Genomic DNA, 25,484 nt, shown 5'->3' with positions numbered 1-25,484 from the left:
TTTCATTTAAAGGAATGCTTTATTGATATCCAAACATATAAGACAAGACAAAAAAAAAATAAAAAAAAATTGTAAATTCATCCACCATAGTCTTCCAATCTGATCCCTTTTAATATTCTACACCAGCTAGGGCCCAGGACCAGAACAAAGCTATAGTATGCACTCTAATCATTTCCAATCATCTGCATATTGGCTGGCATCAAACATGCCATGTGTGTGATTCACGTGTCATTGGCACCCCATATCTTTATCAATTTCTCAGTTCCCCACCAACAGATTTGCAACCATAAACAAATGACAAGACGTGTCTGCATTTTCTTTCGTCTTGCTATAGAAAATGCAAGACTCTGTGAAGGGAGAGATTTTGAGAAAGAGTTTTGTAACAGATATTTAAACATTGGCAACGTTTTACCGATGGCAAATTAAATTGACAAATTATCAACCTCTCCAACTCCTCCTCACCCAGAAGGAAAAACAAAACAAATCTAAATACATCACATAATAGTAATATCATAATTCACTACCAAAATAATCCAACACAAACGCATACAAAAAAAAGGACATACTAAAGGTAGTGATACAACTGCAACATTTTGAAGCACTGCAGAGGAGCAATTATGCCAGTATTTGTGTTGTATTTACTTGGGATTCCTTGCAGCCCACAAAACTAACTACAGTGATTTTTTTTGTCCCGTTTACCAATCCCCATCCCCACCAAAAGCAATATTGTCCCTCTCCATTGCCTCAAAACGTTGCCCCGGCATCCTTACCCTAAAGACCGGTGATACACCGGGCAACCAGCAACACGATGCCAGTCGACCGGTGTGTCACCGTCCTAAGATACACGCAGACCAAACGTGGCAACCGCAGGCCGCAAAACACCCGGCTTCAAAATCTTTTTGCCCGTCTACCCTGCCGTCGAGTTAAGAGACAGGAAGCCACCGCGGCAACAGGCAAACTTTCACCACGGCCCGACTTCAGCAGCAAGCGGTGAAACCGAGTGCGCTCCCTGGCGCCGTGCTCCGCGGGGGCACGCAGTTTGACCACCAAAGTTGACTGCGGAGAGACGTTAGCCGTCCGTCGCAGTGGCTCCCCGCCTCTTTACGTACAAGGAAGTAAGGGTGTAGGAGGCTAAATCACATTTTGAAACAAGGCCATCAAAGCCGGCGTCACGCGCAGCCCCGTTTCCACCCGGACACGCTCGTTCACCTCATCTATTCCACCTGGGGTGGAATAGAAAAAGATCAAGCGCCTCCTGGTGGAACAGGTAAGGGAGCGTGTCTAGGGAAAGGGCAGCGTGGCGGTCGCCACTCTTGGGTGGGCGTGTACCACATCCAGACGGTACAGAAGGCAGAGAAGTGAACATCCCTTCCCCTCGGAAACACACTGAGTAGGGGAGGAAGGGGAACAACTATAATACAATATTCTATTTCTTCATGTTCAAAATAAGAAAAAGTGACTGTGCTACCATACCATTTGCAGCTGTTCAAGGTTTAATGTCACTGTTTTTGTGGCCAAGTAGTTTCTGATAGCTACTACTGTAGTTTGTTGTTCAGCGTTTTGTGTGTGTGTGTGTGTGTGTGTAGAGGCTGGATAAGTGCACGTGGCGAGACTAACAGTGGAAAATGGCGGTACTTCTAGCAGGTTTGTTTGGCCTCATGCCTGGGTTCTACAAAGGACCAGGTGATGCGTGTGTGTGTGTGTGTGTGTGTGTGTGTGTGTGTGTGTGTGGTTGTGGCTGTAGTTTGTCCCACTGTGGCAACTAAACATTGTTATTCGACTGTCGATCGTCTCAGATGTGTGGCACGAGTAGCTTAGCATAATGACCCTTTACAATGGCGGCGTGTCTGTAACTCTCCCTCTTCATTCGACCCCCGTCTAGACAACTTAAAAAAAAAGAAGAGGAACAGAAAGGAGAAAAAAAAGAGGAAAAACAGCGTGGAAAAGCTCTTTTCTACCAAGCAAAATCATAAACGGATAAAGCGTTAAAAAGTGAATAAGGCCGACGAGGTGAATCGTCGTTAACATTCGCCGGGTGGTTTACACGGCAAAGCATAGTCTCACATTGGAGTCTGTGTAAAAGGGGGGGAACAAAAGGAAAACAGAATGAGACTGACTGAAGCCAGACCAGGGCAAAAACAACACATTCAAAATGTTTCCATATCGTTTCCCGATATACAATTGATTTAAGTCTGAAAAAGTATACCTGCAAATCATTTTCACATGAGGTGAATTTTGGTTTTAGTTTTGTAAATGGCATTTATTATTATTTATTTGTACATATTGCGATGCAATCAAGCGTGCTTCCAGTTCTTTGGCCGAAACCAATTCAAAACGTCCTATTTTTGCCCCGGTCTGACCGGATCTAGTGTCCCGGCCGGGTGTAAACCTGTAGATGGCTCATTAGATGGTAGTAGTTCATTGGGGCCGTTTCACAGACACAACCTCCCAGTGGGGTGGAACAGCCTTAGTGGAGGCCAGGGCTTCATCCATGTCTGATCAACTGGCCCATAGTGTTCCTTTATATTCCCAGTTTTTTTTTTAAGTTTGTTACTCCTCCCCGTTTTACCTACCGACCAATCGGCTACCAGTTGGCAGCATTGGCTACAATATATCTTCTTCATATATTTATACATATAGATAAAAGTTATGTAAAAACATTATGCAAAGCAGTGTAAAATAGTTTATAATACAAAATGGTTTTTAACTTTTTTTATCTAGTCTTTCTTTCTTTTATTTTTTTACATCCCGTGGTGTTTTATTTTGTGGGGGTGTTACATGAAAACCCGGTCATTGTAGCTGTAGTTGATATTGTACATTTGAGATGAGATATGCACATGCATGTAGCAATAGTAGGCCTAGGAAGTTGAGATGGGGGGGGGGGGGGGGGGGGGGATTCGATAGGCATGTGACCGCCGTCTTGCTCGCGCTCGTCAAATACTCTCAGATCGACTGCGCTTCTTTTAACACATTTTTCAGGTGAACTCAGGTTCATATTTAACAGTGACGACCTGGTTAAAAAAAGATGACTAAGGAAAAGTGTTTATTGATCGGACGAGGGCCGGCTGAGTCTACATGGGAGAGGAAGTAGATGCGGGAAGCTGGGGCATGTGACACGGCGGCAGATAAGCACGTAGGTAGGTAGGGAAGGTGATCGGTGGCGATTCGACAAAGTGAAGGGTCAATGGTCAGGTTTTAAGGGTCAGGCGATGATGGTACAGTCTCGGGTCGTGAGGAAGGTTGCGGAAGAAGGGAGGGGTTGGGGTGGGGGGTTCAGAAAGGCGCGTTGTCCTGAGTGGGGTTAGAGTCGGTCGGAGAGGTGGCCGCACTGGCCGCTTCACCGTTGCCCTTGGCTCCCACCACCTTGTACTGGAGACACAGTGGGATAGAGGAGAGGATGGGAGGGGAGGGAGGATGGGGGGGGGTATGGAAGGAGGATTGGGTAAGAGGAGGATGGAGATAGGAGAGGATGGGGTAGAAGGAGGATGGAGATAGGAGATGGGGTATAAGGAGGATGGAGATAGGAGGATGGGGTAGGAGGAGGATGGAGTAGAAGGAGGATGGAAATAGGAGAGGATGGGGTAGGAGGAGGATGGAGATAGGAGAGGATGGGGTAGGAGGAGGATGGAGATAGGAGAGGATGGGGTAGAAGGAGGATGGAGATAGGAGAGGATGGGGTAGGAGGAGGATGGAGATAGGAGAGGATGGGGTAGAAGGAGGATGGAAATAGGAGAGGATGGGGTAGGAGGAGGATGGAGATAGGAGAGGATGGGGTAGGAGGAGGATGGAGATAGGAGAGGATGGAGATTGGAGATAGGAAAGGATGGGGTAGGAGGAGGATGGAGATAGGAGAGGATGGGGTAGAAGGAGGATGGAGATAGGAGAGGATGGGGTAGAAGGAGGATGGAGATAGGAAGGAGAAGACGGATATTAGTGAGAAAAGGAGCAGAGTGTAGATGGGTTCAAGGAGTTCAAGAGTATAGACGGGGTGGTTGGAGAGAGAGAGAGAGAGAGAGAGAGAAGAAAGAACAGGACATGGTTAGTCAGTGCGCTGGTCACATGTTTGTAATCAACCGTTTAGGTTACGCTGAAGAAGAGGAAGAAGCGTTATTGGTGGAGAGAATCCACTTTAACCACGGAAGTCAAATGTGTCCTGGTCCAGCAGTTTGAGCCTCAAGTCTCCCTCTGTCATTTTTCAGATTATGAAAGTACAGAATGTAAGATTTCAAATTAAGATATTTGAAGAAGATATGCTTATCTGAAAGTAGAGATAAGACCATTTAAAGATTGTCTGGATTTTAACACCTTGGCAGTAGGGGTGTAAAGGTACATGTATCCATACCGAACCGAACCGTTTCATTGTGTACCGTACCGAATGGCTGTGTAGTGTATACCGAACGAATACAGCGGTATGTTAACCGTCCACCGGGGGCTGTTTTTTTTTCACAATCTAATATAATTATAATTTTTTTTCTCTTTTCTTTACAAGTCGATTATTAATTTCAATATAGAATATTCATCGACAGCCCTACAAGTACAATTAGTTACTGCACACTACATCACCCCTGAGTGGAACATGGAAAGCCAAACTTTCCCCCACTGTGCCGAAAACCCATACCGAACCGTGACTTCAAAACCGAGGTACGTACCAAACCGTGGTTTTTGTGTACCGTTACACCCCTACTTGGCAGTCAGGTACTAGGTGTGAACAATAGCTCTTAAATCCAACCCTAACCACTCCCCCACTGGATTAGCAGTCATATCAAATCAAATTTATTTATAAGGCCCGACAACACACGTTAATGTCCCCATGGGACACATCTGTCAGTGACTCAACTGTTGAAACTTGACAGGGCTGATTAAAAGGCATCACAATGATGTGTCCACATTCTGGACCTATGTGTTGACCGCTTTCACCCCCTAAAACCGGAATATCAATAATTGCCTTCCGGCCAACGTTTAGAGACCCCTGCAGCTAAAAACAATAGGTATAAATTCTCATTTATACCTACCTCCATCAATAAAGGATGAAGGAGAAGGTAGCTTTGAGGTGGGTGGTTGTAGTTGCTTATTTATCTGTTATTATCTGATCTTGTGACCATGTACATGTCTGTCTATGTTCTTCTTGTTTATGTATGTTTACGGTGTTTTTTGGAGTTTCTTATTTATCTGCTGTAACATGAATTGCCCAGTTTGGGACATGCTAATAAACTTGACATTTGTTTGCTTTTCTATTATTTATTTCCCCATTCTATCCAAATCCACCCATTTATTCATCAACAATAATTAGAGACCAGGACCTGCTTTCCTCAAAATCATCTTTGTTTTCCAACTTAACACTTAACCTACTTGCCTCGTATGAATGTGTATGCATGTGAATGAATGTTGGTGGTGGTCGGAGGGGCCGTAGGCGATGATTATTCGCCACGCTTCCGTGAGTCTGCCTCAGGGCAGCTCTGGCTGCAATTGTAGCTTACCACCACCGGTATGACTGTGTATGAACGAATAATGGACTCTGTGAAGCGCTCTGGGTCTCATGAAGAGCGCTATATAAATCGAAGTCATTATTATTATTATTATTATTATTATTATAACGAAACAAGGATGTATTACGTTTTATTCATAATATCGAGATGTTTTAGGACATGGGTTCCCAAAGTGGGGTGGGTTCCTGTGGGTGCAAAAAAAAAAAAAAAAAAAAAAAAAAGTACAGTATTATTTCTAGGGCCGTCTGTCCCGATTACCATCCTTGAAGCTTCAGCAGCGATCATCAGTGAATACTGGAAGCTTCGTTCTTCCCGCATGTTTCCATTCAAGGGGTAAGCGAGAGCTATGGGGGTAGTTTTCTAAATTAGTCTCGTGAATTACATTTCTATTTAAATAACATCTCGCAAAAGAATATCCTTTTAGACGGCGGTCCATGGCACGAAGTCGTATCATAATAAGGTGCATCTATTTAGGGGTCGTTGACATGAAACGTATGACGTATATAATGGCAGTTAGGGTACCTTATGTATACTGCACCTGTGTATACTGTATACTTTACTTACTCGTAGTATATATTCAGATTCTAAGTGTTATTGACCATATTAATTGTAACGTATAATATAACTGATGGGGCATACAGCTGCACCTTTGATTACACTGCTTATATTCAGAGTTAATTATATTGTTTACACTGCTTATTTTTTATCTTTACTATAGTTTTATTGCCTATATTTATGCCCCCCCCCCCCCCCAACATGCTGCTATGATGCCTGAATTTCCCCAAAGGGATCAATAAAGGAATATCTTATCTTAAACGGTTTGGGAACAGCCTGTTTTAGGACCATATCCCAGTACGTACCTTGAGGTTCCCCACTTTGTCCTCAAAAGACTTGAAGGTTGGAGAGTTCCTGCAATGAAGAGATCAAGTGTCTGTCAACATTCTAGAAACTTATGTTATTCTACCAGCCTTCTGTAACACAAAGACAAACATCAAGTTATACAAAATGTAATCGGGATCTTGCAGAATAATACATTAAACCAAGTGTATCGAAGACACAGCAGTGCTTCACCGCAGGCCCTGGGACAGCTGCGGTAACCGTTTTAACTTTATTTTTCGTATAGAAATTATTATAATAATGAGAGTAGTTACATAGAAACCGTTAACAATGTATTAACTTGTGACCATAACATGAACCAAAGAGGCTAATCACTTGTGAATAATACATCATTAGTTAGTCATATCTCAGACTCAAGAGTAACATTTTCAGCTAAATACAAAAGCTTAGGAATTGGAACAGTGAGCTAAAGTTGGTATATTTTTTGTCTTGTTTTCACATCCGTTTAACAATAACGTCAATAAAAATCTAAATCTGACAATTTGTTCTTTTGCCTAATCTTTCATCTTTTGATGTACTGTCTTTTTTACTATTATGTACCCGAATACTATGCTACTATTCTTATACTACTACTAGGGGTGTAATGGTACACAAAAACCATGGTACGGTACTTACCTTGGTTTTGAAGTCAAGGTTTGGTACGGGTTTTCGGTACAGTGGGGGAAAGTTTGGCTTTCCATGTTCCACTCAGGGGTGATGTAGTGTGCAGTAACTAATTGTACTTGTAGGGCTGTCAACGAATATTCTATATTGAAATTAATAATCGACTTAGATTAGATTGTGAAAAAAACAGCCCCCGGTGGGCGGTCGTTAGTGGTTAACATACTGTTGTATTCGTTGGGTACACTACACAGCCGTTCGGTAGGGTACACAATGAAAAGGTTAGGTTCGGTACGGATACGTTTACCTTTACACCTAACTACTACCTATCTTACTAATATGTCTATACTACTATGCACTCAAGAGTGTAACACTCAAGCTCGATGCTATTTGACGAACAACACCACTGACCCTTAGCTGCCAGAGATGTACACGTTGTTCACAATCTGTAAGTCGCTTTGGATAAAAGCTTCAGCTAAATGACTAAATTGCAAAGTCTAGCTATATATTTCACTATAGAAGAGTAAATACATTTTTTTATAAAAAACCAACAAAAAAACATCCCTGTTAGCTCCCTGTTCCAATTCCTACAATATACTCAGTGTGGTGGACAGTTACAATAGGAAGCAGTGGTAAAGCAGAGTAGAGAGTGAGCTGACCGAGGGGTTACTTTACCTCATGGCGGGCATACTTATCGAGTGGCGAATGGAATAGTTGCTACTTTGGTAAGCATTAAAGAAGAGGGGACACAGAAAAGTGTGAGTGTTAACAAGCAAGCAGAGGCTAGCAGAAGAGACACACACACACAGACGCACACATTAGAGAGCGATGAGGCCCACCATTAGTGGAATCAGGTCAACACAGCACAGTACAGTTCATTCCAGCACACTCACACAAGCACAATTGTTAGGGTGTAACAAGACTGCCCCTTAGTGGTCACCAGAGGGAAGTACAACTTATTTCTCAAATCTGCCATAACAAGCTACTAAAATTACAAAAAATAAAATATGCACTAAACAGGAGTCTGTTTTAAGAATAAGGAAACATTTCATTAAAAAAAATAGCCCCTGCGTCACAGAAAAATATCCAAAAATGATATACGGTTAATGAAATAGAAAAATAATTTTCAAAAGGTCATAACATAAGATCAGGGCCCATATTTAAGAGTAGCTCTAGAATCATGGCTCAGGTCACATGACCATATTTACCCCATTATGACTTGGTCATGGTCTCAGATCAGCACTCCTGCCTTAAAAATGCTAGATAAATACAGTCCCTGGTTAAATGGGGAGTAGGAATCAAGGTTTCCAAGCAGGAGATTTTTAACTGACAGAGCTGGACATCTATGGTGAACGTAGAACACAAAATAAAAAACAGTACTAGCCATACTTTGGATCATCATGTATTTCTACTATTTCTTTGGATTCTACTTTCACTATGGAGGCATCCGATTAAAAACAAACAAAAACATCTTCCAGAATTCAAGGCATCACAGGGTGAGTAATTTGGGTGAAGTATTCCTTTAAAATAAAGGAATGTCAGCTTCACGTTTTAACAAATAAAATGTAGACCAATAACAATTTTCTTTTTTACTTTGGGCTACGTTAAAGTATGACGTGGTAACATGACAGGTCAGTCTTACCCAAAGGAATTAGAGAAAGGTAGAGCTCTGTAGACCAAACCAATGCAGCAAGTCAAAGAGAAAACAGTGGGAAGAGGGTGAACCAAAAACCAGCAAGAGCATCACAATGAAACCAGCAGGCAGACAGACGCTAGACTTAATAAAGGCCGCTATTAGGTTCTCAGGGCAGTCGGCAGGTACAAGATACACACAAACAGTGGGGAGCGACACAGAAGAAGAAGCACTTATTATTATGTTATGTTACAGCATCCATTTAGCCAATCTATTTGTGGTGGGCACGTCTGAGATTTTGATCAGCCACCACAAATAAATACATGTATGTATGGAAGACAATGGAAAGGTTATCAATATGGGGGAAATATAGAAGTAAAAAATAATAACCACACAACATCTAAGGGATTATGGGATGGACAAATGGATGGGAGGAGGGCAGATAAGATGGGAGGGGTGGAAGAGAGGAAACGATATGCGGAATAACATGCATTAAAAGAGAAACATGGGATGCTAGCAAAAGATGAGCATCATGCATGCATACACACACACACCACCTGCCGTGCACATGTAAATGTGAGTGACTATGGATGCCCCAATATGACTACAGAAGCCAAGACATGGGTTTGTGCCAACAAGGTGTTATTAATAAGTTGATAGGTTCATTCTAGGCATGCTAGTTCAGCATAACCTAAGACTCTGACTACAGTAGGCAGGGTGAAAAAAAACAGTGACAAGACAAATGCTGGTAAGTTTTGGTTGGTGGCTGGTAAGTTTGTCAGTTCCATCGGCCACTTGAAATAAATATTAAAAACATCAGTTTCGGCTAGTAAACCATTCTTGCCATCTGGCAGAAGAGCAAATATGTAGCTTTCCACCCTGAGAGTAGGATACTACTCTACTATAGTGGGGCGGCATAGCTAAACCTATTGTTCAATTTGTGATAAAAGCACCAAATTTGATACATATTTAGCTTAATATATTTAGAAAATATATGGATATTGGGGCATTGCAGATTGGCATTCTGGTGACCATGGTAACCATTTCCAAAAATGACTGCCAGCTATTACTGGCATAGAACACTTTGGCCACCAAAGCTATTGTTTCCATGTTTTTAACACCACAAATAGTATTTACATACAACTTAAAGTGAAGAACATGTTTTATTAATTTTTTTTTTTTATAATTGTTATATAAAAAAAAATACAACAATTTACAAAACAGTATCAAACATTTTCCTTTTTACGCCCAAAAATGATTTTGTCTCAACCCCTAGGTTGAGAACCACTGCTCTAGAGGTAGACCGGTCGACGGTCGTCTGGTAAATCGGAAGGTTTCCATTTCGATTCCCGCTCCTCCAGTGTGTCAAAGTGTCCTTGAGCAAGACACCTAACCCCTAACTTCTCCCAATGAGCAGGTTGGCACCTTGCATGGTCGCCGTCGGTGTGCGAGTGAATGTGAGGCATAAATTGTAAAGCACTTTGGATAAAAGCGTTAAATGTAATCCATTTATAGTTTACGCCACACATGTCTACCAGCTCTGCATTTCTCAGGCCTACAGATGATGTGTTATGTTACAACGAATCATCTGTACATTGTATATTGCTGTTGCACTTTACTGCTTCATTTGCACTCTGGTTGGATGCCAAACCTCTTTTTGTTGTACTGTACTTGTATTATACTTGTGCTGTATAATGACAATACATTTGTAAAATGATTCCCCTTAAAAAGAGACCTGCCAGGGGGAATGGTTCAACGGTTTCATAAATCTTGATTTAATCATTTGAATAACGAGGTAAGCCTTGTGACTTGGCAACGCCTACAAACAAGCTTATTTACTTGGATGTTTACACACTAAACAGAGGCCAAAACGAGAACATAATACACAGAGTAAGTATACAAATCATTAGCAACACCCGCTCTTTTCATGACAAAAGCAAAAGGTTTTAGAGTGTAGGAGAAGAGCTGGAATCTTTGGTTATCCTGGCCTTCCTTGGAAAGTAAAGCATGGTTTCGAAGGCTTATCGAATACGGTTGAAATGTTGTGTGATTAACCCTTTCACTGCCGCACTACCAAACGGTTAACCCATTCACTGCGACAACACACAGAAGGTTAACCATTTCACTGCCACACGACAGCCGGTTAACCCTTTCACTGCCACACGACAGAAGGTTAACCCTTTTCCATCACACAACCGACGGCGACCGTTAACACAATGGCGCCCGGCCACGGATATATCCGTGTTTCGAATCCATGCTTAAAGGACCGAAGGACGGATATATCCGTGGCAAGTTGTTTTGGCTTTTATTCCATTTTAATAACCTATTCAAGGTCGCCGAGCTGCACTGCAGATGTACCCTACTCTTTGAATTCGAGAAAGTGCATTACCGGCCAGATCCTCTTAGGGGCGCTATCGCGATAATGCAGTGTTCCCTGTGGCCGAAGTTGTCTCTTTTTTTTTTATCTCTAATGCAGTTTTCTACTCACATGAAGCGATCGCTATTGTCTGTTGCACGGAATATGTTTTGGATAGCAGATTTCAGTGTGCAGTAAGGGGATTTATCATCAGCCAATGGACATATCGATCTACCAGATGGTGATCGATAACTGGGAAATGGTCTGGCGGATCCAACCGGCTCATGGTAAGATCTTTTTCATGTAAATTACAGCCCGATCGGGCCTTGTTATGATACTCAACCAGCCGATCAGCCTATGTGGCTACTTAGACGAACACGGTTATTGGTAATCAATAATAAGAAACAACGCCCCCCCCCCCCCCCCCCCCTTTCATGCATACATGCTTGAGGATCGTGCCGATCATATGCAGTTTGAGTTTTAACTGTAGCTTATGTATAACGGAAATGCCATTGGATATAACGTTAGTAGCTATTAGCCCTTTATCTAGCCTTCCAGGAAATATCATAGCCGGAATCCCGTATAACGCTTATATTCACGGCGCTATAAAATGAGAACGTATTGATGAAATGTTTTTTTCTTTAAGCCATTTTAAAAGGGACGGTTTATGGTCTATTATTTTGCAACAAGTTAGCCCTCTCATAAATAGCACATATAAATGAATAACTAACTTGAACTAACTTAATAGGATTGAAGTGATATTTGGCTTAAAAAATCGGTCGCCTGGCAAAAAAAAAGAAAAAAAAAAAAGCCCTGCGATGTGCATTGGGCCGCGGCTCTCTGACGCCTTATTTTCTGGGTCCCGGCCTGAAAAGTTTGGGAACCCCTGGTCTAGAGTGATATTAGACTCATCCCAGTGGCCGCCAGTGTGTTAAAGAACTATATTGAGCAAATCTTTAGTGGGGACGTCCTCCTACGCTGCAGCGTGGGCACTGGAGTCCAATGTCCACCTCCATAATGTGGATGTGAGGGAGCCTGTGTACCAGCAATGAGGGTGGATAGATATACGAGTACCTCCACCCCCCCGACATACTGTACCTCCAGTCCACCCACTCATCCGATTGAAAAGTTATAGCCAAAACTTTTTTTGGGTGGTGGCCATATTGGATTTGGCTGCCATGGCGACCTGGGATACATCTGGGCCAAATCTGGTGCTTTTGGACTGATTTGCGCAAACCTAGCCTCATATATCCGCAACTATTAATGCTAGGCGTAACCCTTTCACTGCCACATGACAGCCGGTTAACCCTTTCACTGCGACAATACAGAAGGTTAGCCCTTTACTATCGCACAACCGACGGCGATGCTCCATCATTAGCATCATGCAGAGCTAATGATGCTAATGATGGAGCATCGCCGTCGGTTGTGTGATAGTAAAGGGCTAACCTTCTGTCGTGTGGCAGTGAAAGGGTTAAGGTATAAACATTTCTATTTTTCACATCAGATGTAAACAACTATCCCCAAATGTCAAGTCAAGTCAAGAGTTTATTCATCACATACATAACCAGGGCATACAGTGAAATGCGGTGAAATTACTTTTCTTATTAAATCTAATTCAACCATGAATGGTTGATGTATACGGTCAGATGGGGACAAGTTAAGGATCGATTTCTGAGCCTTGAGACAAGGGATTGTGGAAAACACAAGCGCCTAATGTTAAAGAATGAAATTAAATGAACTCACGTTGAACCATTCCTGAAAGGACGCCGAGTCTATTTTGGGTGTAGGGGTGTTCCAACGACTTAATCTAGAGATTGAAGTTGCCCATAGGCATTAATCTAGGATCAGCTTCGTATTTCCCCACTAAAAGGTGAAAGGTTACAAAAGGGGGACAGGACTCCAGGTCTGAACTAACTGGCAACTTCAGCCGCAGAGGGAAAAACCAAGGATTGGACAGCACTGTCACAGGACATCACAGCACTGTCACAGGACATCACAGCACTGTCACAGGACATCACAGGAACCCAGAATTTTAAGCTGGCAGTATTACAGCATTATGCAAACTGCTAAAATAATTGTTCGTATAATGTTACTTTCTGAACACAGTTTAGAGGGTTCCCTGTGGTCGCCTAGAGTTACGTGAAGAGGACGGGTCATGGGTTGTCATGGAAACGTTTTTGAAAAGGGCTTCGCCATTATCACTGGGAGACAAATCACGTTAGAAGTAGCATCGTCTCCCAGCGCTAAATAACTTCCGTTAGAACATAGGAACTGTGGCCCATCCTCTTATTATTATTATTCTAGGCGACCGTAGCCCCACCTGGAACACGGGGCATACTAGCATGTTTTAACCACTTGGAAATCACTGGGACCACTGGAATTCCTCACTGTAAACATACTGTGTACACCATTTGTGGCCGATTGGTTCTGTGTCACTGTGTCCAATCCTCGTTTTTCTCCTCCTTAGTTCCAGTTCTCCATGTTGGCTCTACCACGTACCTCATGTCTCCTAGTTTCCTGCTGAGGGCCGTGCCCATCGTGGAGAGAGCGGCACTAGTCTTCTGTCCTGCCTGGGACAAAGTCTCCTGAGTCTTCTTATATCTGCAGGGGGAGGGGAGGGAGGGAGGGAGGGGAGAATGAAGAGGAACAAAGGGGGTAAAGATGGAGGGAGAGGAGAAGAGATTGATGAGAGGAGAAGAGATTGATGAGAGGAAGGGGAGGACGACAGGAAAGAGATTTAAAGAGTGAGAGTTATTTTTAGAAGGGGGGCAGAGTGTGAAAGGGTCAGAGACACAGTGGGAAGAAGGGTCCAGAGAGACGGAGGAAAAAAAAAAAAAAAAAAAAAAACAAGGAGAGAGGTATAAATTAGCCAAACCATTCCACAACTCTGAACAGAGAAAATAACGAGCCAGCACTGTTTTGGGGTTAAACTCCACCCCCAAGCCAAGGGACGCACTACTAAAAGGTTGGTAGGCAGGCAGAAATGCACAGCATCTGAGGGGTGTGTGGGAGGCGGGGGGTGAGTGGTGGCTGGTATTACAGGAATTTGGATTGCAGGCTTCGATTAAGTGCACCAGTTGATACACAAGCCACGCCTATGGAATGGAGAAACTATAATGGGGAACATCTTTTATAACAACTGGAGACAGATAGCTTCAGCAAACCCCTGTGCTTGGCTAAATGTTTTCCCAGGGACAACTCAAAAGGCATAAGGGAAGGATAGAGCAGAAAAAAGAGAAGCAAAGAGTAACATAAAGGTAAAGTGCAAGGACTTAGTAAAAAGTATTCTGTATGACAACTAATAAAGAAACTTGACTTGCCTATAATATACACACATATATATATATAAATTATACCATTGCTACTAGGCTTATAGCTCATATAGCATAAAGCAAGACAGGGTGACGTGAAACTCTACAGAGGTCCATAATCTACAAGGAGTTCTCTAGTTCTAGACAGGAGCTTGTAGTTTGCATGACGACACAAGCTAATATACTTTGCTGCGTTGTGTACCAGGTTAGGTGTGGTGAATTAGCCTATTGTTTGCTCACGTTGAACCATAAAAAGCTACAGAAGGCTATTGCACAAGACTGTGACATGAAGCAAAAGCAAGAAAAACACAAAACAAAAATAAACCTGTCCAGGCTGCCAAAATAGACATTCTCTAGGTGGCCTATGTTTAGATGAAGATGAAAATAGTGTTGTTTTTTTGTAAGGTTTAGAAAAGGAGGTCTGACCAGAATTCATACAGGTTAGCCAAGATTAGATTACAGGTTAGCAAAGTCAACAGACATGTGCATCTGAAACACACACAGGCTTAATGACTGGCCACACCACTTAAACACACATACCTAAATTCACAAATATAGACAAAGAGTGATCGCCCAACACAAGGTGGAGATATTCTACTGTGCTCAAGAATGGCAACTAATGCAGATGTTAATATGGTTAGTGTTCTGTTGACGTATAGCTTTGAACTTTGTAATGAAACTCAAAGTATGAAGAGCGAAGTAAACTAAGTAGACGTACTTATTGCTGTTGTTCTGTAAAGTAATTCAGAAGTGTAATTCAAGGGCTGTACCGAATGTAATTTTTTAACATTCGAAGCTTCGATTGAAGTATTCGAACGAAGCTTCGAATGTCTATAAAAAAATATATACTTAAAAAAAAAAAAAAAAAAAAAAAAAAAACTAAATCCAAAATTTTAATAATGTGGCTTAATCTGATTAAATAGTCTTTTTCTTTTATTAAATAAACTTTCTTTAATGAATATAACTCATCAGTTTCGTCAACATAAATAATCCAATAAGGGCATGGTTGGTATGAAAGTGATGGTGACGTCTTATGTATAATATTATAGCCAAACCCCCATTGGTTTAAACAAATTTTTCTAAGCTAGTGCGAAGATAGTGGCATCACATGTTCCAGGGCTTGACATAAACTTTCAGTTTCAGATATTTTGCTTGTCCGAAAGCTAAACTTACTTGTACGAAATGTACTTGTGAAAATAAAGGCCTATTAAAAAATAAATTAAACCGATTTGTACGATTATTATGATTTTGTGCTCATAGTGTCTCCCTTGACTGAGAGAATGGCCAGTATCGCGGGAACTTTTATTAAACATTCTGATATTTCCGCGGGTCTCGTGCCACTGTCAGTGTCAACTACTAAGCGAGCACTCAGAAGACGCTCACCGTTTGTCCGGGACAAGTAATATTGACGTACAGAGATTGAGAGTTTCCAGTGTGACACTGTGTGAGACAGGCACTTTCTGATCAGATGGAATAACGTTACTATTTGTTTGGGGAATATATATATATATATTTTTGTACTTGTCCAGTCGGACAAGTTCAATCGTATTATGCTTGTCCGACCATTTTTTTTACATGTCCCGGACAATAGGACAAGCCTTAATGTCAAGCCCTGTGTTCCTAGAGATTTTGAGGAATCCATAGATACCAGCCATAATATCCACAGTAGATATTGCTCCAAAAGTCAAGCTACAATTTTTTCTTCATGGGGGGGGGGGGGGGGGGGGGGGAATAGTCATTGGTAATTTTCAAAAGGGGTCCCTTGACCTCTGACCTCACGATATCTGAATTAAAATGGACTCACTGGAACCACAGAAGTCTCCATTTTAACCCTTTCACTACCACACTACAGACTGTCTGTAGTGTGGTAGTGAACGGGTTAACCTTCTGCCGTGTGATTGTGAAAGGGTTAACCCTTTGTAGTGTGGCAGTGAAAGGGTTAACATTCTGTAGAGTGGTAGTGAAAGGGTTAAAGCCATGCTCCCATGCAGCTTCAGACCCAAACCATGCAGCATTGTTTTGCATGCTGTATAAAAACTGCTCAACTGTAATATACAGTAGTCACAACTCTTTCATAACCAAATTTGAGGAATCCTTGCTAAAAATGTGTGTGAATATCGGCCTATATAGGATGTGTTTTTAACTCTCAAACAAATCCATAAATCCAGTATCGGTCTGGCCCTACTTTGTGTTACGGTTTGTATACTGTGTGAGTCTTACCGCTCGGCTAATCTTGGCAATCTGTAGGATTTAGTGAGCTAACAATTTATAGTTCCAAGGTCATGGGAATGTAGAAACTACGTATACAACTATATATACATTATATATTCATAAAAATAGAAATTAGATCATGCACACTTTCCCATGACATTTTGACATCTTTGGACATGTAGCCTGGAAAACACAATTTCCATGACCTTTCCAGGTATCCCATGAATGCAGAAATCTCAATACTGCATTTATGGTGATTCATACATGTTAATTTCTTCTACTTTTTGAAAGTCACTCTCGATGAGAGCGTTGTCTAAAATGCCAAAAATATGAATTCAGGGCCGTTCCAAGTTGGCCGCCCAGCACTCATTTCCCCACAGTATCAAAATTCTAGAATAGAAATGTCTGGAAGGAAGAGGGGGGAAACCGCTCTATAAATACCAGCTATGTGATTACTCTACTGCACTACACAGCCACTACAAAACCCATCATAGACAGAAGCTACCAGACTACAACAACACCCCCCCTCCATCATAGCGAGAAGCTAACACACTATAACAACCCCCCCCCCCCCCCTCCATAGAGACGCTACCACACTACAACACCCGCCCCCATAACAGCAGCACCCAGCGAAACACAACACAACAAAAATAAACAGCAGAAAAGCCCCCCCAAAAAATTAAAGCAAAAATACATCTTAACCAAACAACAGAAAAGTGAAAGGTGTCAACTCACGCTTCTGACTGGGTAATGTCATCCAGAGTGGCTGAGGCAGACAGATATCTAAGGACACAACAGTAGGATAATGAGGACATAATGACCAGGGAAGAGGGACAACTCACAATAATAAATAAATACAGCACAACACAGTAGACTCCACTCCGTTCATACAGTGGGGGGAAAAACTTGGTTAGACTTGGTTCAACATTTATTTCCCCACATTAAATGCAGCACCAAAACCAGAGTGTTTGAGTGACTTTTTATTTAGTTCTTCCACTCGGGAGAAGCTTGCCCAAACTGGGACTGACCTGAATGCTTCGAAGCTGCAATCGCTGCCACGGTGATCAATGTCATAAATCACAATTTAAATGCTTTGTTTTCTTTGTGTGTTATTGTTTTTACCACATTAACCTTCAGAAAACCAAAGTCTACCACATTGCTCTCTTTTACCCACTGCATTGAAACCTTTGTGCAGGAAGAATTATTATCGACATATTGAAGCTTCGAAGCCCACAAGAAATGATAATCAGGACAGCCCCAGCCCAAACAATGTATTAAGTATTAACATTGGGTGTAGCGCTGTAAAACATGGGATTGAGACATACTAGGCCTACTAGAAGAACAACGTCAGCCTGCTATGTGAAACATCACAGGGTTACTTGTTCCTTCCCGTAGGTTGGCGATGGGGAGGTTGAGTCACGTTCTGAGGAAGTTAACAACTCACCCTACACTCTGAGAAGTTAGGTCAATATACTGACATGAGCCCTACGCTCTGAGAAGTTAGGTCAATAGACTGACATGGGCCCTACACTGAAGTTAGGTCATTTCACTGCAGTGAGCCCATCGTCTGTGGCTGTCTAAATCAGAAGAGGTTGCCTGGTCCAGCAGTCGCATAACTTCACCATTATTGCAATGGAAGCATTTTAATGTATAGGCTAGTTGCAGTCTTTTTTTTTTGTGATCCACTTTTTCTCCTCTTTTTTCTATTTTTCTCCCATTCCAATTTCGCTGTGCCAATTCTCCCCTGTCTTGAACGTTGCTCGCATATGCCCCCCACTGGCCGGTTGTAGGGAGGATAGAAGCCTTGCATCACGTGTCCCCTCCGATACACGAGGAGGCAGCCTGTCACATCTTTTCACCAGTCAGCGCGGACTCTCATTGGCGAGGTGTAACGTGTGGGAGGCTCACACTACTACCCCCGCCATTTCCTGTCTCTGCTGTGCAGGCGTCCCCCAACCGACCTGTAGGAGTCGCTGTCCACAACGTCCAGATTACCACCCATCGACTTCCACCCGCTAACTCTGCCAATTGAGTTAGTATGACGGCCGGCCCAAGCCGAAGGCAACGCCGACAGCCGGATTCGAACCCGGTGTCTCTTGCGTTGGTGACGAGCGCAATGTCCGCTGCGCCACCCAGCCGCCTGGCTAGTTGCTGTCTTCTAATTTATATCTAATTTAATGTACAGGCCTCGTTACAACTAAATCCAAGTTATTGAATTCAGTTTAGCCTGGAATGCCTGAATACTACTAGTGAGACTGTATATAGATAACAGTTAGATATTAATCTCCTTCAACTCTGCAGAACCTGGGTGGCTACGTGGCGTAGTGGGCAAGGCGCTCGCCACGAAATCTGGAGACGCTGGGCTCGCCTGTTCGAGCCCAGCGCTCCACATTTGCTTTCAGTTTAGCTGGTCGTCCGTACTAATACACATTGGCCGTATTAGGGGGTGGGAAACTGATGGGTGGGGATCGGGCATTGTGGACAGCGACTCCTACAGGTCGGTTGGTGCGCCTGCGCAGTAGAATCAGGAAGTGTCGGGGGCAGCGTGAGCCTCCCACGCGTTACTCCTCGCCACTGAGAGATCGAGCTGCACAGGTGAAAAGATGCGACTGCTGTTACCTCAAGTACCGGAGGGGACTTGTGCTATGTATGACTTAGTCCACATTGCAGCCGGCTTGTGGGAGGCAAGAAACAGCGTTGGTGACAGGGGAGGGTTGAATTGATGATACGAAATTGGGATGGGAGAAAATATAGAAAAATGGGAGAAAAAGTGGAGAAAAAAAAAAACTCTGCAGAACCTATGCTGAGAAGACACAGCGGCAGTAACACCAGTTCACACTTTCAGCAAACAACAGGAGGTTAATGTTATCATAAGGAAACTCCCGTCCTGTATAATCCACTCTCAACACCAAACAGGTTAATGGATAAAACCTCAGATAGCATGGCATGTTTAGTGTTTAGTCACTAAGCAAGCCAGCAAGTGCACAACACACAGAATGACACGCACACAAGGACACAAGTGCGCATAGACAAGGACACGTAGTATACTGTATATGCACACAAGCAGAAACAAGCGCAGACATCCTGCAGGTCAGGCAAACTGTTATCTAGTAAATTAAATATGAAAGGAAGTGGCTTTTCTTCTGTTTCACTTCTGTATTGTCATCGAGTGACCGTGTTGAGGTTGCGTCGCTACTCCGTGACTCCTCGCCTTTGCTATTATTTTACAGACAAGTCCGCTTGTTTTTTTTTTTTGCGACAGAGATATTGCATTTACGCTTTGATTCATGATACTAAGAGGGAAAGATTTTCCTTTTCATTGAAAAAAGTATTAAAATGATCATGTCGTCATTTATTCCGGGGTCTGTACCAAACAAAGATGCTTTCTTATCTCTTTTTTTTTATCCACTTTTTCTCCCATTTTCTATATTTTCTCCCATCCCAATTTCGTATCATCCAATTCAACCCTCCCCTGTCACAAACGCTGTTTCTTGCCTCCCACAAGCCGGCTGCAATGTGGACTAAGTCATACATAGCACAAGTCCCCTCCGGTACTTGAGGTAACAGCAGTCGCATCTTTTCACCTGCGCAGCTCGATCTCTCAGTGGCGAGGAGTAACGCGTGGGAGGCTCACGCTGCCCCCGACACTTCCTGATTCTACTGCGCAGGCGCACCAACCGACCTGTAGGAGTCGCTGTCCACAACGCCCCGATCCCCACCCATCAGTTTCCCACCCCCTAATACGGCCAATGTGTATTAGTATGAACGACCAGCTAAACTGAAAGCAATGTGGAGCGCTGGGCTCGAACAGGCGAGCCCAGCGTCTCCGCATTCGTGGCGAGCGCCTTGCCCACTATGCCACGTAGCCACCCAGATGCTTTCTTATCTCTATTAGAATAAGGTCTGTAGGTCAGGGCTCCACTGCAGCACCACAATAATTGATTTAGAACCTTATTCTGACACTTTATTTTTTGCCTTTATAAAATATTGCATCATCCTACAATTTGGAAATTGCGGTAGGCCATATTGGGATTTCAACAAAATGTTGATGACACTTGGAAAGCAACAGTTGTGATTGAAGGATCAAGAAAAGAGGACGTAGATTCAGTCAGGGTTTTTGAGATATGAACATTGTGCGAGCCTACTATGTTATTTGTCAAACCGTTTCAGTCCATCCTCAGCCATCAGCGCCAGTGTTTTGAGATATTAAAGAGACAGAAATGTTGCACAACATTCGCATCATACTGAGTCAATGGTGACATGAAGCATTCTAAATTATGTTGCCAAGTAACATTCATGCTCCATGTAATCGACTAATATCGGCCGATATGGCAGTTCTTTTACACATCGGTATCGGTCCGATATCAAGATAGGGCCGATATTAAAAAGAAATATATATATATATTTCTTTATTTTTTTTTTACATATTTTGGCCTTAAATAGTTTCAAAATATCAGTCATTTCTGAAAATAAGTTACAAAAGTAAAATAAATAAATAAAAATGCGTTTGAAAATAGCTCGATTATCATAAAAAGTGTTTTCTATACAGAGATATCGACATCGGTAAATATCGGTATCGGCCAGAACAGCAATATTAATATCGGTTATCGGTATCGGCCACAATTTTCACATCGGTGCATCACTACTTAGCATGATGCATAAAAATGCTTAGCATGAGGCATACAAAATGCTTAGTATGATGAGTATAAATGCTTAGCATGATGCGTACAAATGCTTAGCATGATGCGTACAAATGCTTAGCATGATGCATACAAATGCTTAGCATGATGCGTACAAATGCTTTGCATGATGCATCTGCTTTAAATTATCTCGAAAACCAAAAACACTGGCGCAGGAACTGAGGCTGGACTGAAACGTCAAATCACAAGGTCTCTTAAAAATGCAAACTATCCCTTTGAGACTAGCACGTAAAAGAAGATACTCATTAGCATCCGCTTCACTACCTACGTTAGTGAAATGAGCAGGTGTTCTGCATGCGAGGTGATTCGAGTGCCTTTGAAAGCCAACATAAGATAACAAAAGTTAATGTACTAAAGTCTGGTTAACCTGTAGTGGAACTATTTTAAATGTTTTTAAATGACTTTTCCGCCCCCAGTTCTGGTGCAGGAAGGTACATCGAGTTGCCTTGTGCTACAGGACTGGCCTGTGCCATCCTGTGGTGTGGCTGACACACGCACACAAGACTTCCTACTGTACTACGGTACTTCAACACAATGCTTCCTACTGTACTCTCTCGGTATAGTGTCAGGCAGACAGCGCGGTGTCGTCATGCCGACGCCATCTTTGTCACGTTGCACAGTGGCTGGTTGTCTGTGTGTGTACAGTGTTTCCGTGCGTCTCCCTGTACATTCCCCTCATAGCCGTGTGTGTCTCTCTCCCTCTCTCTCTCTCATGTGACTAAGCAAAACACTGCCTTTCTGTCTGGAGTGATCTCTCTTCCTCCTCTATTCCTGTCCGCCTCACCCTACCCTTCTCTCCATTCCTTCCTCCACTCCTTTCCAACCCCCTCTCTCCATCATGTGTACCTCTCCCTCCCTCCCTCCCTACTCGTCTCGCTTCCACCCTGTCTTTATCTCTCGCTCTCTTTCTCTCTCCCTCTCTCACACATTCCATTCCCGGCATCCTCTCCTCCCACCCCTGCAGTGGCGAGTCTGGGCTGTTTGTCTGGTTGGCAGGCAGAAGCCAGGAGGTGTGTGTGTGAGTGTGTGTACACAAGTATGTGGGTGTGTGAGCAGAGTGTAAATGTACCTGCGAAGATGCAATCTAAGAAGTGACGCGAACCACAGAAAGCGCATGTGCCTTTGCGTGCCTTTGCGTGCCTGGGTGTGCATGAGCTAAGACCTACATGTCTGCATAGCTACACTTGGCTCTGTGTGCATAAATTCTAGGGCCGTCCTCAACAAAAGAAATTCTCAGTCAACCGATTCAGTTAAGTTGATTGAATCGACAAATCTGTAAAATTGCAATATGCTTGCGTATATTTCTGTGTGTGTGTGTGGGGGGGGGGGGGGGGGGGGGGGGGGGGGGGCTAGGCTAAGCTAAACAGCTGAGGCACCCTGCCTGGCCAGGCGGGTCAACAGGCGGCCAGGTGGAACATTCCATGAGCTGCAGAGCAAACAGCAGCCGTATGATGGAAAACTGAGCCGCGCACCAGTGGTTTTACTGCGGCTTCACCGGCCATAGATGTGTGTCATTGGGTGATTAAGCAGATAGGTGGGAATATTCCATCGTCATGCCGAGTGAAAAGAGGCAGGGACACCCGTTTAAATATTCACCCGTCATTTTCTTTTGTTTATTGTTCTTTAAAATGTTAATGAAATGGATATTAAATTAATTTAGGCACACTGTTGTTATTGTTTTTGTATCATCGTCTTGCATCTTCTCTTACTGTATCCCCCTGCCCAGGGACTAAGATATGCTAATTAGCACAATCCAACTCAAACAATAAACTAAACTGATGTGGGGGGGGGGGGGGGGGGGGGGGTTAATAGTCTGTAGTGAGATAGTGAAAGGGTTAACCTTCTGTAGTGTGTCAGTGAAAGGGTTAACCTTCTGTATTGTCGCAGTGAAAGAGTTAACCCTTTGGTAGTGTGGTAACGAAAGGGTTAAAGTGGGGCTGATCAACATTCTGAAGCTACAGGACTGGCTTCAGTAACTGCTTCAGTCAGTGGGTTTCCCTGCACATTAAACATTTAGGTGGCTGACCTACAATAAGTGTCTTTTCTGACAACCAAGAAGGAACGTTTGAACCCAAAATTGCACGACTAAATACTTTGCCATCTGTACATGTGAAGCTTCTGGATGACTTGCAATATTGTCTTTTCTTTGGACAGGCCTCAAAAACGGGTTATAATGGCCTTATCTTTTTGTAAATAGTAGTTGATATTTTCACCCTGCGGCACACTCTGCCCGACCCTTTTTCTTCCACAGAATTTGATATGACTGTTTATTTTAGCATACATTTTCTTTTTTTATATCTTTAAATTCTAGTTTAAGTCTATATTCTGTGATTCTGTGTGAAGGGGGTAAGTAAGCAAAGTAAGATTTTCATTGTATGGTGTCTATCTGTTTTAACTGTGCATATGACAAATACATGTCTTGAATCGAGTCACTCTAACGTCAGAAATGTGGGCAGAAGGTGCAGCATGGTGAAAATATCAACCACTTGGGGAGCAAAATGACAGCGTGTTTAGTTACTCTTTAAAGGTTGTTTTGTAATATTTAGTCTTCAACATCCCCCCAATAAACAAACAAACTATGAAGTAGGGATGGGTAAAACTCACAAAATTACTATTAGATAGTCACTGGGAAGTGGGAACATCAACTATGATTTAGTTTTTACTTAATAGCGAATGTGACTTAATCAAACAAGCGCGCTAGCTGGCTGCGGTCATTGCGAACAGCTAGATATTTGGCAGTCGCAGAAGGCTAACATAATTTCCAGGAACAAAAGTATTGATTCCGAAAGTTACATTGTTGATGCTTGAAATGTCTGAGCTTCCATGCTAACATATGGTTTTGTTTTTACTTAACGAATGTGAGATAATCAAGCGAGCTAGCTGGCTGCTGTCATTGCTAACAGCGAAGGCTATCTTTCTTTTCTGTTCTCCCAGCTGTTAACAGACCGTTACACTACCTATGCTGGACAAGTTGTCCAGTTTACTTCTAATGGAAGTCCGTGGTGGTGGTTGGCAGTCTGGAAAGAATCCGAGGCACTGTTGTTTTTTTCTCCCATCCCCCAATTTAGTCCCTCCTGGTCATTGCACTATCCTACCATCGGTCTGGAGAGGGTGTAGACTACTACATGCCTCCTCCGATACATGTGGAGTCGCCAGCTGCTTCTTTTCACCCGACAGCTAGGAGTTTCACTGGGAAAGCGTAACACGCACGAAGGTTCACGCTATCTTCCCCAGATCCCCTGACTGCTGTACAAGCATCCAACCAGTAGGAGTCGCTGTTGTGATGACCAGGACTCATACCCCACCGGCTTCCCAGCCACGAACATGGTCAATTGTATTCGTAGGGATGTCTGACCAAGCTGGAGGCACCGCTGCCGGAAATGTAAACCGGGTCTCTGCGGTGGTCGGCGAGTACTTAGACCTCTACGCTACTCAGATGCCCCCAAGGTACTCTGATAAGTCTAGAAACCATTATTTAATCATGGATAAACCAACCCATTTCAACCTCAGGGCAGCTCTGGCTGCAATTGTAGCTTACCACCACCGGTATGACTGTGTATGAACGAATAATGGACTGTGAAGCGCTCTGGGTCAGTGAAGAGCGCTATATAAATCCAAGTCATTATTATTATTTCATTATTAACTCTTCATCAGGGTATCAAACTGACCCCTTGGGACAGTCACTGTTTGTTTGTTTAGGATTAAAATACAAACTACAGCTCTATAGAAAACAGGTTAAAATCATGGTCAGTAGGTCTCAGTCTATTAGGTCTGCAACTAACGACTATTTTGATAAGTCGATTGATCTATGGATTTTTAAATGATTAATCGGATAAAAACAAAAATAGGTATATTTTAGGCAATTATCCAAGGGTATCGATCACTCAGTGTTAGCTTCAACTCAACAGATCATGAAGCTGTTGAGCTGATAATGTCCGATGCATTTGTGGGCAAATAAAAAATAAAGATAAAAAACGTTATGCAAAAAAACAAAGTGTTATTCTTCGTCTTGTACAATGCTCTTGCAAATTGGTGGTTACAACACAAAAAGCAAACACAAATGTATGCTATACATCAAGAGTGCAAATAAATATTGTTTTAGATAGGAGCTGAACCGTTTAAATAAGAAAAACATAACACAAACTAAGTGTTAACAGGCTTTGCTTGACATCAAATAGCTTTAGCAACAGACCATGGAGGTGCAACATAACTCAACGATTATAAAAACAGCCGATTCTATTTTTTACAATCGATTAGTTGTTGATTAGTTGTAGCAGCCCTGCAGTCTGT

General features: G+C 42.8%; 1 protein-coding gene across 7 annotated transcripts in view; it reads right to left on the bottom strand.

Annotated features, from left to right (window-relative positions):
• tpd52l2b (tpd52 like 2b) overlaps positions 1–25,484 on the bottom strand; it is a 43,858-nt gene continuing 18,374 nt past the window's right edge. For 2 of the 7 annotated variants that reach the window (XM_084333687.1, XM_084333689.1), the window contains 5 exons: positions 17,230–17,277; positions 13,472–13,573; positions 7,659–7,700; positions 6,347–6,395; positions 1–3,369 (listed from right to left, as the gene is read on the bottom strand). In XM_084333687.1, coding sequence (XP_084189813.1) covers positions 3,274–3,369; positions 6,347–6,395; positions 7,659–7,700; positions 13,472–13,573; positions 17,230–17,277 — 337 coding nt within the window. In that variant the 3' untranslated portion in view covers positions 1–3,273. The remainder of the gene's footprint in view (positions 3,370–6,346; positions 6,396–7,658; positions 7,701–13,471; positions 13,574–17,229; positions 17,278–25,484) is intronic. The other 5 variants (XM_084333688.1, XM_084333691.1, XM_084333690.1 and 2 more) reach the window with 4 other exon arrangements.

Source organism: Notolepis coatsorum (assembly GCF_963971535.1).
Source record: "Notolepis coatsorum genome assembly, chromosome: 17".
Classification (NCBI taxonomy): Eukaryota; Metazoa; Chordata; class Actinopteri; order Aulopiformes; family Paralepididae; genus Notolepis; species Notolepis coatsorum.
The sequence above is the reverse complement of the archived record's forward strand: the minus strand, read 5'-3'. Positions and strand labels throughout refer to the sequence as shown.